The sequence below is a fragment of the Oryza glaberrima genome, chromosome 4 (genome assembly GCF_000147395.1).
Source record: "Oryza glaberrima chromosome 4, OglaRS2, whole genome shotgun sequence".
NCBI classification, from domain to species: domain Eukaryota; kingdom Viridiplantae; phylum Streptophyta; class Magnoliopsida; order Poales; family Poaceae; genus Oryza; species Oryza glaberrima.
This window is the reverse complement of record NC_068329.1, coordinates 23,917,142-23,930,979: the sequence shown is the minus strand read 5'-3', so window position 1 is coordinate 23,930,979 and position 13,838 is coordinate 23,917,142. Positions and strand designations below refer to the sequence as shown.

General features: G+C 46.8%; 2 protein-coding genes across 3 annotated transcripts; one reads left to right on the top strand and one right to left on the bottom strand.

Moving 5' to 3' along the window:
• Nucleotides 1-1,130: 1,130 nt before the first annotated feature.
• Nucleotides 1,131-5,815, bottom strand: LOC127769335 (subtilisin-like protease SBT2.5). The gene is made up of 8 exons (XM_052294887.1): nt 4,629-5,815; nt 4,400-4,550; nt 3,927-4,321; nt 3,716-3,811; nt 3,560-3,629; nt 3,203-3,485; nt 2,602-2,927; nt 1,131-2,490 (listed from the first exon to the last, which is right to left on the bottom strand). Exons 1-8 carry the CDS (start codon nt 4,856-4,858, stop codon nt 1,531-1,533), a joined length of 2,511 nt encoding a protein of 836 aa, XP_052150847.1. The 5' UTR covers nt 4,859-5,815; the 3' UTR covers nt 1,131-1,530.
• A 3,730-nt stretch (nt 5,816-9,545) lies between these two features.
• Nucleotides 9,546-13,661, top strand: LOC127771475 (cationic amino acid transporter 6, chloroplastic-like). Of its 2 annotated transcripts, none has more exons than XM_052297389.1 (5): nt 9,546-10,109; nt 10,290-10,512; nt 10,982-11,312; nt 11,401-11,654; nt 12,607-13,661. In XM_052297389.1, exons 1-5 carry the CDS (start codon nt 9,749-9,751, stop codon nt 13,097-13,099), a joined length of 1,662 nt encoding a protein of 553 aa, XP_052153349.1. In that variant the 5' UTR covers nt 9,546-9,748; the 3' UTR covers nt 13,100-13,661. The 2 variants fall into 2 exon arrangements, with proteins under 2 accessions (XP_052153349.1, XP_052153348.1); XM_052297388.1 differs by having other exon boundaries at nt 11,401-11,632; nt 12,607-13,659.
• Nucleotides 13,662-13,838: the final 177 nt, after the last annotated feature.

The window sequence follows — 13,838 nt, the reverse complement described above, 5'->3', positions numbered from 1 at the left end:
CTACCTCCCCCCCCAAAAAAAAAAACAAAGATATGGGGGGTGTGTGGGGGGGAGTTGAATTTAGTACCAGTCAAATAACGAGACCGGTTTTGCAGATCAGATGAAATCATATGATGTTCTCCATGCGACTAACGTCTCGGCAGTCGGCCCGATGCTCCTTCCGAGCAGCCACCACCGGTCCATTGTAAAGGCCGACGCCGAAGCTGTCACCGACCGACGGAGCAACACGCCATCACCCCTGCGCGCCGGGTGGAATATGGACGCTCGCCCCGCGGCCGATACGGAGAGCCCCCACGCCATCACGCTTCACGCAACGCAGACGCGAGCCCAGCCAGCCGGCGGGCGTCACATCCCGATGTGCATGCAGCTCACCTGCACACACACTCGCGAGTGGAGTAAAATCTCAGGTCAAATGGTGGCCGCCATGGGTGAAAAGTGAGACCGTGAAAGCGAGCGGGCTGCGTCGTCGAAACGCCACGCGCGCTATAGCTGACACCGCGACACCTCATATATACATATATACAGACACATATTAAATATAAATATAGACTAATAATAAAATAAATTATATAATACACATGTAAACTACGAGATGAATTTATTAAGTCTAATTAATTCGTTATTAGAAAATATTTACTGTAGCACCACATTGTCAGATCATGATACAATTAAGCTTAAAAGATTTATCTCGTAATTTATACGCAAACTGTGTAATTATTTTTTTTAAATATTTAATACTCCGTGCATGTGTTCAAAAACGTTCGATGTGTGACTTGGAAAAAAATTTGCCGTTTGATCTGAACCCCCTGTCCGTAGTAAGAGTAGATGGGTGCGGATAAGCGCGGCGGCCCGGGGGCGCCGCGTCGAGGCGGCGTCATGCGCCTCATCCGCGGATAATCCTTTTTCTAATCCATCGTTACCTGTAGCACGCATGCTCAAACGCGGCCACGCGGGTCCAACCGCGAAGGGGAAAGGGAAAGAAAGCTGAAAGTCAATGGCTTCTGTTCTACTCCAGAACAGAAGGGGATAGGGGAGTACCAGCCAGCGCGCTGGCACGCGACGTGGACTTCCGTATCCGTAAATGGCGTATGCTTCTAGTTAATATCATCGTTAAGAATGCTAAACAATCATTAGATCACTGGACACATCAAATCAAAAAAATTAAAAAGAGAAGCCACAGTCAAACCCGTCCATGGTAGTCTGGCATCTGGCAAAAGCTGCTAGAGATGCTCGACAAGCCGAAGTTAGCAGAGGCCGTTGCTTTGCATCAGAACGAAAGCCCATTATGGCTGACCAGCTCTCCTCCGTGCTCCGGCCCAGCTAGAGGAATAACCCAGCAGGGGCACAGTCCTTTTGGTCCGTTGCGGCCCATAATATCCGATTATACGATACATGGCTCGTATTCTTGTTTGCTCGAACACGAGTATAGTGTATGTATACATGTTATTCATTCATCGTACAACTCCATCCGCTCGCATACGTATACGTAAGTAATATTTGTATATACCAGGACTATCCCTGTTCGGGGCTTCACGGGCTCAACGCCGCGGCGGGGAAGACAGCGAGGGGGATCCTCACGGTGTGCTTCTTGTCGCCCCTGAGGACCACCTCGCCGAAGCTGAAGGTGTTCCCCGGCGCGGTGGTGTTGAGCACGATCCTCAGCGTGGCCGTCGCGCCGGGGGCGACGGCGAACGTGTCCGGCGACACGCGCACCGCCACGCCGTCGGGCGCCTGCACGTGCGCCATGTACGTCTCGTTCTCCGCGCCCACGCTCGTCACCCGCCGGTCCACCCGCCGCGACCCCACCAGGCTCGCCACCGTCACGCTCGGCGCGTTCAGGTCCGAGCACCACCGCGCCCGCGACGGCGGGCAGGGCACGCCCACCGCGCGGAGCACCGCGGCGTCGTCCACGCCAGGCACGGCGCACAGGAACTGGAGGTAGTCCCGGTACCCGGCGTCGAACACCAGGCCCGGGTCGACGGCGCGCGCCGCGTTGATGGCCCCGGCGCCCATGTCGAACGGCGTCGCGCGCTCCAGGACGCCCCCGTCACGCCGCGCCATCAGGGGCCTCCCGGAGCGGTCGGTGACGTCGGCGGTGGTCATGATCGCCGACATGACCATGGCGGGGCTCCACTTGGGGTGCCTCTGCCTGATCAGGGCCACCACACCGGCGACGTGCGGGGTGGCCATGCTCGTGCCGGACAGCATCGCGTAGCTCTCGCCCTGGAACTCGACCATGGCGTCGCTCGTCGGGCTCCAGGCTCCCCAGATGTGATGGCCCGGCGCCATGACGTTCGGCTTCAGCACGTCCGCCGCCTGCATCTGCATGTCGTCGACGTCCGGGCCCCTCGACGAGTACTCGGCGACGACGGGCGCCTCCCTGGTGTAGATTGCTCGCCGTCCATCCAGAATTCGGATGGTTGCGCCGAACTTGGTGACACTTCCTTCCTTGTCTCGGACCAAGTTGTCGTCGTAGTACTCCAATAAAGCCTGCATCCGGTTGCAAAACACAACAGAGCCCAGTTACTGCATAAGAGAATAGTAAAACTGAACAAGGGCATTAGCAAATCATTTGGTCTGCAAAAATGTTTCTACAATCACCTGTGCATCAGCACTGTTCACAACTATGGCTGAAGGGATTGACGTCGGAAATGTGGGATGATATTCAATGTCGGAGTCACTCGAAGAACGGTCAGTGATGATAACTCCGGCAGCACCAATTTTCTGAATCGTATCGACAATGCCAGCAAGGAAGTCGCCTTCGTAGTAGTTTGACGACACAAACATGCAAATAATCACCTTCCCCTGGACAAGAGATCTTATGAAGACATCCGGATCTTGGCAGTTGGAAGATCCACCAGTTGAATTCGTGTTGCTCACATCATCAGCCAATGCTAGAGGGTACATGGTCTCGCCTGGTGTCGATGCTGGACAGAACAAGGAAGACTGTTGAAACAAAATTGGTACCAGGTGAAGAAATTGAAACGAAGAAAGCCCCAGTATAATGTTAGTTTTCTAGCTACTTCAGTGCAGCCCTAACAGAATGATGATGTAATCTAGGACATATAGAATCTAAGAGCAAAATGAACTACGAATTCTGAAAGAAAAAGAAAAGAGAAGTATGGAACTTAGTATCATCAGTTAAACACTAGAACTTGAGAAGGCTCCAAATTCATTAATTTCATAGGTTGAAATGAATTACGTGATAGGCCGCCGCAAGAGAAGACTTGCCCATTTCCAATTATAATTGATTTGTTATACTTCCTGTCAGTTGTGGATGCCCCAACACTTGTTATCCATGGGCTGAACGAAACTACTGAGTTTGCATCAGGGCCTCCATTGCCAACTGCTTGAACAACTGAGATCCCAGCCTTGGTGGCAAGGAGAAGTTGTGTCTCGAGCAAATTGAGGAATGATGCTGGCCCAGATGTAATAGTAGTTGGTCCCAGTGAAAGACTGATAATATCGACGCCATCTTCTACAGCCTGCATATAAGTTACACTGGCATTTTAACCTACGGAAGAGAATAGTAGTTATGAAAGAAGTATGATTTACAAACCTTGTCAACTGCAGCTATAACATCTGACATGTATCCACCAAAAGAATAGGCAGCTTTGTAGATTGCAAGACTGTCACATAATCAGAAGAGACAGCACAACATAAGAGTAGTTTTGCTTTGAACATCTGAAGAATGGAATAAGCATTGTTCACTCACTGAGCTCCAGGTGCTACGCCACTTGCATGCCCAAAGTTGTAGCCCTTAGATATTGCTGGCGTATGAAAATTGCCAGCTGCAGTGGACGCTGTGTGGCTGTGTAGGCAATGTTTTGATCAGTTGGTACTTGGTAAGTCCTTGAAATTAAAAATGCAACATAGGCAAGTCGTAAAGAAAAAGTGATTAGCATTGTTAGCAAAGGAGCATGCACCTGCCATGGCCATCAGGATCGTAAGGAGATGCATAGTGCATTGTAGCATTGAACTCTCCAGTTGCTTGACCAGCACGTGCAAACCACCTAGCTCCAACAATCTTACCATTGCATGAATCTGGAGGAAATCTTTCGCCAGTTTGACATGTTCCTTTGAAACTGGCCGGTGGTGGTTTTGCTTGGTCCGATGTGCTTAAAAAGCTTGGGTTGCTGGGGTCAATGCCAGTATCTACCATGCCAATGACTACTCTGTCACCAGCCTTCTCGGCACCACCGAGGAGCGGCCAGACTACATTAGCTCCAATGTACCTCGGAGTGTATGTGGTCATCTTGGCCATTTTTATATCTTCTTGGATGAGTCTAACTCCTTTTGCTCCACTAAGAGTTTTAATTGCCTATTACACATACAACATAGACAGATAAATATTTCATAAACAGGTAAGCAGATAAAAAGATCAACTAAATAGAAGCACCTTTTCAGATTTTACATAGATAGCAAAGCCATTGAGAAGGTGGGTGTAACTGTATAGCTTCTTGTAAGATCCAGCTGGGAGAAATGAATCCAGGAAGATGTCATGCTTCGTTGTGGTCATTGCCTTGTACTTCTGAGCTTCCTCACCTCTCCTGGATGAAAGTTCAGTCATAAATGTTCTTTTCCAAAAAGAATTAAACTAACAGGATTCCTAAATGGAAGTCACGTACATTACTTTCTTTTGGCTTGACTTGGGGGAAATGATTGGGTCATCCTCCATCACCACCATAAAAACCTTTGCAAGTACATGAGATGGACCACCATTTAGGATCAGAAAAGTAAGAACAGAATAGAATACTAGACATGGTTTGCAAAAAGCCATGACAATAGTGTCACTTGAACAATCGTATGAAGTTTGAAACTTATATGCCTGAAGGTATGCGTTTATAAGTGCAAGCATAGGATTGCCTGAAAGAATGTTAGGTGAGGATCAACAAATGTCTTCCTCATAGCCAAGACAAGCATGCAATAAGCACTTGCCTATCTCCATGGGAGCTTCGAGTCCTCAACTACCAAGCATTCTTTTTTATTGTCCTTATTTTAATTAAAGTCGAGTTGGATTATCATCCTGGAGTTTGGTGAAGACCGAAAGCACACATACATCTCCAAACAAGATTGATGAATAAAACCAAACAAGCTGAAGCTGCATATTCGGAGGTTAATTAAGGGCAAGTCAATGCACTTTGGGATGCAGTTCTCAGAATAGTATTCCCCTGAATCTACATGGACAGAATCAGTTCTTTTTTTTTTTTTTAGATAATGGATAGATATTGTGAAACATATATGCATCTGATCTGATTTCAAGAAAGAGCAGTTACACTGCAAGCACAAAAATACATTTTCTCAGTTTCCTCCTTGGCATTCTTTGAGTGACTGCAAGAACCAACCTAGCTTCCACCTCCACCAAATCACACAAAGATCCATGGTGACGCTGTTGTGCTTGTGCCCAATCACAAGGCGCACCTACAGGAAGAACACTCTTGACTCTTTGCGGCCCGAATGGAAAATCCACGGCACCGACCCCGCGCCGCCGCAACAATAACCGGAGATCTTGCGACAAGCTGTTACTACCCAACCATAGCTCTTCCGTTCCGCAGGGACACGAACGAGTTACTAATACACAGCTATGCTAAGGGGAAAAGGGCACAAACCATCGGCCCCGACGGCCTCGATCTCCATGGCTGCTTCCTTTTGCCGTCTTGAAGTGACACCACCAGGGTTGGGAGGAGGAGGAGGAGGAACAGGGAGTCCCTTCTCCTCCCCTCGCCGCGAGCTCCCCATTTTTTCCTCGTTTTGCTTCCGCCGTGCGATTGCCGGCTGCCGCAGCGGAGAACGAAGCTAGCGGTAGCGGAGAACGGAAAGAACGGTGGGCTGCAGTTGTTCTACTAGGCCCAAGGTCGACCAAGGAGATGGCTTTTCTTGGAATTTGGGTTTATCTTGGCCCACTAAATATGGCCCATTTACCATTGTGATGATTACAAATTGAAAAAAAAAATAGAGTTTATTTAACTCCGAATTATTTCATTGGTTCATTTGACCAACTAAACTATTTTTGGTTCATTTTACCTTTAAACTATTAAAAATAGTTTACTTTATTGCTTAATATAGCATTTCTCATATTTGATTCTCTTTACATGAGTCGCATTTGAAACTACAATTTTGTAGAGCTATAGATAACACTATTATCAAAGTTCAAAAATATTTTCAAAAGCTAAAATTTTGTAGATCCATTGGTGTTTAAATCATGCTTAGTGCTTCAAATATTTGTATATAGTAACGATTTTTTTGAATAATATTGTGAGGTAGGTTATAATGTACCTACCAATCCTACCAAATTTCATTGCAATGAACCATTAGAAAGTAATATGATCCGTTTTTAATAGTTTAGGGTGTAAAATAGGCCAAAAAATAGTTTTACTTGGCTAAGTGAACCAATGAAATAGTTCAAAGGAGTAAAATGAATTTTTTTTCTCACCGACTCACCAGAGCTAAGCCCTGTCGTTGTTTGATTGCAATAGTTGAACAATATAGCAATAGGGGGTGACAGATTCACCGCTACTAGGCTGTGTACATCCGTTGGGTGTAGAGACCGGTTTAATCCATTATCTAAAAAAAGATTCACCGCTACTAATACTCCTTTTTAAAGGAGTATAGACAATGGAATAATTCAGTACTATTCCAGGCACTGTTTCAAACATGGGTAATTTTTTCATGATTTTGATATGGGAGTGAATTGTTCTCCAACACTTCTTCCTTTTAAATTTGTGTGCAATATTATTGATGTTCAGATATTTTGTTAGTTGTAAACATAAGCTTAAGTTACCTTTTCAATAAGGAAGAGGATTACATCTTGGCCTCTGCAGCATAATACAAAATCCAGATGGTATTTGACTTTGGGCAATTGGGCCTGAACAATCTCAGCTTTTCTCAATATATATACTGAACACCCACATGAACATGGCATAACCTTTTCTGAGTTCAAGGTATGGGCGATTGGATTAGGATTTATACTATCATACACCTCATTATCCCTATTCCAAATTAAAGGACAGGCTAGGCTGCATGCCTAGACCTGTAGCATCTAACCTACACCCTCCACTTTGATTAACAGATGATTCCATGCTAGCCTTCTGGCCACAAATCAAAATGATTAATTAGCAGTTGCAAAGCCGCCCTCTCTCTTTCCATCAAGGCCACCATTAGTGGCAGACGATGTGTCAAGTGTGATACCTTGTGTTGTTCTTTCTTCAGGAACCCCATATAGTGCCAGCTAGCTGCTGCTTAAGCCCTTTTTACATAAGCATATCCTACGCGAATAGTGCTTAGACCGCTCAGGCAGGAAGGCTGCAGCTAGCTAGACAGCTAATCTTTAGCTATATAATCTTTACTCGATCGAGTATTAATTACATACAGTATTCCACCGATCGATCTGCAGTTCTGAATAATTCTGACGCTTTCATGCAGCAGCTCGTCCTCGCGTTGATGTGTGGCTATTCGATCGTTTTATGCTTGCTCTCTGAATCTTTGACTGCTCTGAACTTGTCTTGGCCTCTCGTTTATGCCGTTTAATGTACTCCAGCTATCCTCATGCATATCACTGTGTCTACAAAGTCGCGTGCTTTTGTAAAGTTGATCAAGGAATTGGATCAGTATTCAAAGAATCACTTTTATTCCACAGTTTTATTCCGCTTATCATATACTATCTCGATTGGACACTTTTTATCAACTGTTTAATATACCTAACCAGGTCAAGGATTTGATTCGGCATGCTGCCAAACCTAGTGATTATGGGAGATGACCATCTTTTATGCTTTGGTTCTTCTTGCTGAATTCCATAATGTTTGCTCATCTTATGTATGATCAGGAGATAGAGCAACTTGATTATCCATTAACAATATTATTTCGTCCTTTTAATTTGGATTCAGCTTTGATACTTTGTTGTAACTGCGCACATGTGTGAAACTACTGGAAATAAAATAAATTCAATGGATGAGTGAGATCTAATTACCTGACAGTCCTTTTTGCTTAATAATTTTCACCAAGTGTGAATGGCTTGTCGACACGTCGGCATATGCTCATGCATATGAGATGTTTCCTACTAGATCATGTTTATAGCATCTCTCTCGCTGCCTCCTTATAGGGCTCATGTAGATTTGACCTCCTTTGCTTGTGGTTAGGTATTAATCTTACCTGCTAAACCAGTTGTCATCAGGAGACAGGAATCATATCTGGTCTCTGCTGCATGCATGGATTTGATCACCATTTACAAACAGCTACTTGAGGCATCTACATGTCTGTACCTCTGAAGTCTGAACCTCATGCCATGTGAGCTTCATTTGTTAGCAAGCAGACAACACATTAGCTTTTGAGGAGCCATGATTACGGAGTAATTTCCATGGTCACAGTCACAGCGGACTCTGTTTCGATAATATAAGAGGATTTTTACAGTCCAACGGTACCTTGCGGTACCGATTATTGACCGTTGGATCGAGACAGATCGAACGGCTGGCGTAGATCGGTACCGCGGGGTACCAGTTTTGTCCCCGAAGCGGTACCGAGTGATGATAATCGGTGGAAGGGCAGTATTGTAATTTCGCGTGCAATTGATGGGTCTGGATCGAGATCGAGCGGCTTGAACCCTAGCGAAGCTGGATGATTTTCGCCGCCGCTGCCGTGTTCCTCTTCCTCGCCACCGCCGCCGTGTTCCTCTTCCACCGCCAGACTTGTTCCTCTTCCGCCGCCAGACTTGTTTCCTCTCCCGCGCCGCCGCCGTTCCCTTTTTTCTCTCTCGTGCCGCCGCCAGACTTTATCCTCTCCCGCGCCGCCAGCGTTCCCTTGTTGCTCTGCGCCGCCGCTGGGAACGACAACGACTTGGACGCCGCTGCCGCCGGGAACGATGACTCGAAACAGGTACTCCCTCATCCACCCTTGCTCATCTTTTCTCTCCCGATCCTACCCATCCCAGATTCAACGGTTAGATGTGTTTTGGTACCGCGTGGTACCAGTACCGCCCGGTACAACCTGCTGTACCGTAGCAATCCTCATAATATAAACATTTCTACGTATTTTTGGCATTTCAGCTCGGTTCATATTCATCGTTAGAAATGCTTACTTATATTTTAAAATGGAGGAAGAATTATATAGAGTACAGCAGTATCTAGCAGCGACCTAGCTAGCTGCTAGCAATTTCTGCATGCAGGAGACTTCAGAGATCAGATCACTTAAATTTTTTCAACTGTATATAGTTCAGACTTTTAGATTGTTCAGCGTTGGACTGGGTGTACAGTGTTGTTTCAGAGAAGGGCATTTAGCACACCCCAACTGTTGAGCATCAGAGCATGTGCAAATGTGGCTTTCATGTGTCCTATGAGCTGAACACATGTGTGGACACTGAGCCAGTGAGCAGAGGCTGCTTGGAAATTAAGCTGCAAAAGACAGTGCCTTAATTTGAAGCTACTCCAGCATACTCCATGCAAGCTCTAGCTAGCTAGGTCAGTATACTTGCAGTAGTCAGTACTCAGTACATATATGTGCTGTCCGAGCGCGAGCAGAGAGAGACTTCAATTCATTTCCCACCGTCCAAATAAAACACTGAATTCGAATATTGAATGCTCTTTCGCGTCGCGGCATATATATATGAATCTCCGATCGATGCGGCTCGTCGTCGCAGCTAGCAGCTAGCACAGCTGAGAAGAGATGGATCAGTGAAGAAGTTAAACCATGAGCAGGCTGTAATGACAGTGGGAGAGAGCTTGATTAGTTTGCAGGTTAATTGGTTGGTGTAGTAGTCATGGCGGCGCTGCGCGACGTGCTGCTGTCGATCGCGCAGACGCCGCACCGGCTGCGGCGGCGGGCGCTGGTGACGTGGACGCCGGCGCAGGAGACGAGCGAGGTGAGGGACAGGTCGGGGGCGCGGATGAAGCGGCGGCTGGAGTGGTACGACCTCGTGGGGCTCGGCGTCGGTGGGATGCTGGGCGCCGGCGTCTTCGTCACCACCGGCCGCGTCGCGCGCGACACCGCCGGCCCCGCCGTGTTCGCCTCCTACGTCATCGCCGGCGTCTCCGCGCTCCTCTCCTCCTTCTGCTACGCCGAGTTCTCCGTCCGCGTCCCCGCCGCCGGCGGCGCCTTCAGCTACCTCCGCGTAACGTTCGGTGTGTGTGCCTGCCATTAACCTCTTCGCGCGCGCGCGCGCGCCACCATAAAATCCGCAGTTAATGGCGCCGTGCAAACGGTTCAGGGACATTGTTGAATTAATCCAACGCACTCTTCAACGATCGATGGATCAATTCAATCGAGCGCGGTTAATTGACTCCATCTGTTGCTCTCATCAGGTGAGCTGGTGGGGTTCTTCGGGGGAGCCAACATCCTGATGGAGTACGTGCTGTCGAACGCGGCGGTGGCGAGGAGCTTCACGGACTACCTGGCCTCGACGTGCGGGATCACGGAGCCGGACGCGTGGAGGATCCAGGTCGACGGCATCGCCAAGGGCTACAACGCGCTCGACTTCCCGGCCGTCGCGCTCATCCTTGTCCTAACTCTCTGCTTGTGCTACAGGTACACATACTACAGATCATTGTTGAGTCGCATTTGATTTGATTACACGGACATTGATCCGTTGATAAAAACTGTTTATTAAGTAGAAGTGAATCGCTTTGTGTTTTTCGTTACCTTAAGCTTATGGGTGAAATGACTCAATAATACTTCTTCGATTTGTCATTTTTGTACTGGTGTGTACTTAACCTACCCTAGCTAGCTTGATTTAATTAGGCGCAGCGGCATGCATGTGGTTTTGTGTTCTTAGATCCTATATTTTATGGCAGACATGGTACTGGCAGAATAGAGCTAATGTCCCCTTGCCATGGGCTAGAGTTCAGCATGTGATTTGATTATGTACGTTTGTCAGTATAGTTTGGAAGAAGATGAGAAATGCGTTTCAAATGTGCAATTCATCAACAACCAGCAGCATTGATGGTTGGTTGGTACTTGGTTTTTGATGGATGGATTCGTGTGATGCTAAGTGCAGCACCAAGGAGAGCGCGATGCTGAACATGGTGATCACGGTGTTCCACCTGCTCTTCTTCGTGTTCATCATCCTGGCCGGCCTGTGGAACGGCAGCGCGCGGAACCTGGTGTCGCCGCACGGCCTGGCGCCCTACGGCGTCCGCGGCGTCCTCGACGGCGCCGCCATCGTCTACTTCAGCTACATCGGCTACGACTCGGCGTCCACCATGGCCGAGGAGATCCGCGACCCCGCCCGCGCCCTCCCCGTCGGCATCGCCGGCTCCGTCCTCGTCGTCTCCGCGCTCTACTGCCTCATGTCCCTCGCCCTCTGCGCCATGCTTCCCTACACCGAGGTAGACACACATTGTCACTCACATTGACACATTACTAGCTCATCATCATTCTGATGGTGACATGGGGTGTACGTGTGTATGTGTGTAGATAGCGGAGAGCGCGCCGTTCTCGGCGGTGTTCAGGGAGAAGGCGGGGTGGGAGTGGGCGGGGAGCGTCGTCGGGGCCGGGGCGAGCCTGGGGATCGTGGCGTCGCTGCTGGTGGCGATGCTGGGGCAGGCGAGGTACCTGTGCGTCATCGCCAGAGCGCGGCTGGTGCCGGCGTGGCTGGCCAAGGTGCACCCTTCCACCGGCACTCCTATGAACGCCACCATCTTTCTAGGTACCTCAAAACACAGTACAAGGTTGTTGTTAACTTGTAGATTTGTAGTTAATCTATATATATAACGGATCGATTGATTTCAACTTTTGGAGTACGTACTGGTATTTATGTGTTCATAAGGTTGTATGTTTTTATTTTTAAGAAAAGTTTTGCAAGGTTTTGTAGAATTGTGGTTGAGTTGTTGTTTATCTCTTCTGGTTGAAAGAGGTTGAGAAGTTGTAGATAGAGTTTACCCTTTCATGATCTCCTGGTGTAAAAAGGCGCTGGAATAGTGATTAGTGTTAATACATCTGCAGTTTATGCCATTTCACAATTGGAGTTTAGAAGTGGAGGGTTAAAATTTGTGGAGATTGTGAGCTTGCTATAGATACTATCTTCTCTCTTTTACTTGCTGCCAACATTCAACGATTTTACCAGTTATATTTTTAATTTTGACATAAACCAGTTATATGTTTGAAACCCTAAATTAGTTAATGAAGATTGTATTCACAGTTTTTCTTGGGAAAAAGATTGTATCGTTCGTTAGTTTTGCCACTAGAAATGCCTATATGATATTATAATGTTAAATGTACTGTGATAAGATTATGAGACTAATGGTCAAAGTTATGTCTCGATGGCCGTGAAAGGTCAAAAATGTAAATAGAAAAGTTGAAGGCAGTACAGCTTTGCAAAGATCTGACAAATGAGGTAAACTAGTTGTGAACTGATGGGTTTATGTGATGTTAGACCCCCTGCAACCTACATAATAAACCTAATTTAGATAGAGCAAACGGAAGCATAAAATACACTAATAACTTCACCGAAGTCAAGGTCCTTACCACTGTATCAGATCATGAAAACTGCAATGCAGGTACCTTTTTTTAGATAATGTCATTGCAGGTTACAACTTATCATAATTCATAACTAGCAGCAATACTATTTCTGGCATTTCTTGAACTGCTCTTACAAATATCATCACCATTATCTATGCGCAGGATTGTGCACAGCATCAATCGCACTCTTCACAGAGCTGCAGGTAGTGTTCGAGATGATATCAATCGGAACACTCCTGGTCTTCTACCTGGTCGCCAACGCGCTCATCTACCACCGATACGCGAAGCTGGGTGCCAACCGATCTCTGCATGTCCTCCTCTTCCTGCTCCTCCTTACACTGAGCTCCCTTGGCTTCTCCCTCTCGAGGAGGATCCATGGGCAATGCCGATGGGGAATGGCTTTGTTCGGCGCCACCTCCGTGACGATTACCGCCATGTTCCACTGCGCGGTACGGCGAGACATGCCAGAGCCACCATCAGAGTGGATGGTCCCTCTGATGCCATGGCCGGCGGCTGCATCCGTCTTCCTGAATGTGTTCCTGATGACCACTCTCAAGGTGATGTCATTTCAGAGGTTTGGCCTCTGGAGCTTTGTGATCATAGTCTTCTATGTCTGCTATGGGGTGCACTCCACATACTCTGCAGAAGAAAATGAGGCTGTCAATGCTATGATTCATCATGCCAATATGGACATATCTTAGCAATAGCAGCACATAATACATTGATCTAGGAGTTACTTTGGAGCTAACTAGCTTGGCAATTAGGCTGTCTCCAGAATGGTCCCGAATCTAAAGAGGATGGGGGGCAAAAGAGAAGCTGCTTTTGCATTAGGTTAGACTCTTCTTTTCCTGCTTTTGTGCTTGCAAATTGGCTTGTAACTTTTTTTTTCTCAAAGTGTACATGCAGGACTGTGAATGGCATGTTTTCCTTTTGATCAAAGACCAGAATTTTTGTCTACTTTAAACATAGAAGGTGACCATTTCCGAGTACCAAGTGACAGCAGAAGAGTAATTTTTAACAGCTAGATTTAAGTAGCTGTTTTTCCGTTCTTTTAGAAGTACTGATTAAATTTACAGGTGCAACAGGAAATGCCAGTGCAAAAGAAGACAATCAAATGCTGGTTTACTGGCTTCCATGCCAAAGCAATGCACAAAATGCAACCTCGATAGTTATATTTTTTGTAAGTGTAGCCATGAAAAGCAACATAACGAATCTGGAGAACATACTGATTTCGTTATAACTGAAAGTAGTTGAATGTATCACATGAATATACCAGATATAAATTTCACAATATAGGCAAAAAGAAAACCCTGCAGATGGCAGATACACCTTCAGTATAAAAGCTAATGTTTTGATATATTTGAAACAGAGAACCAAAAAGTGCTATTTTCCTG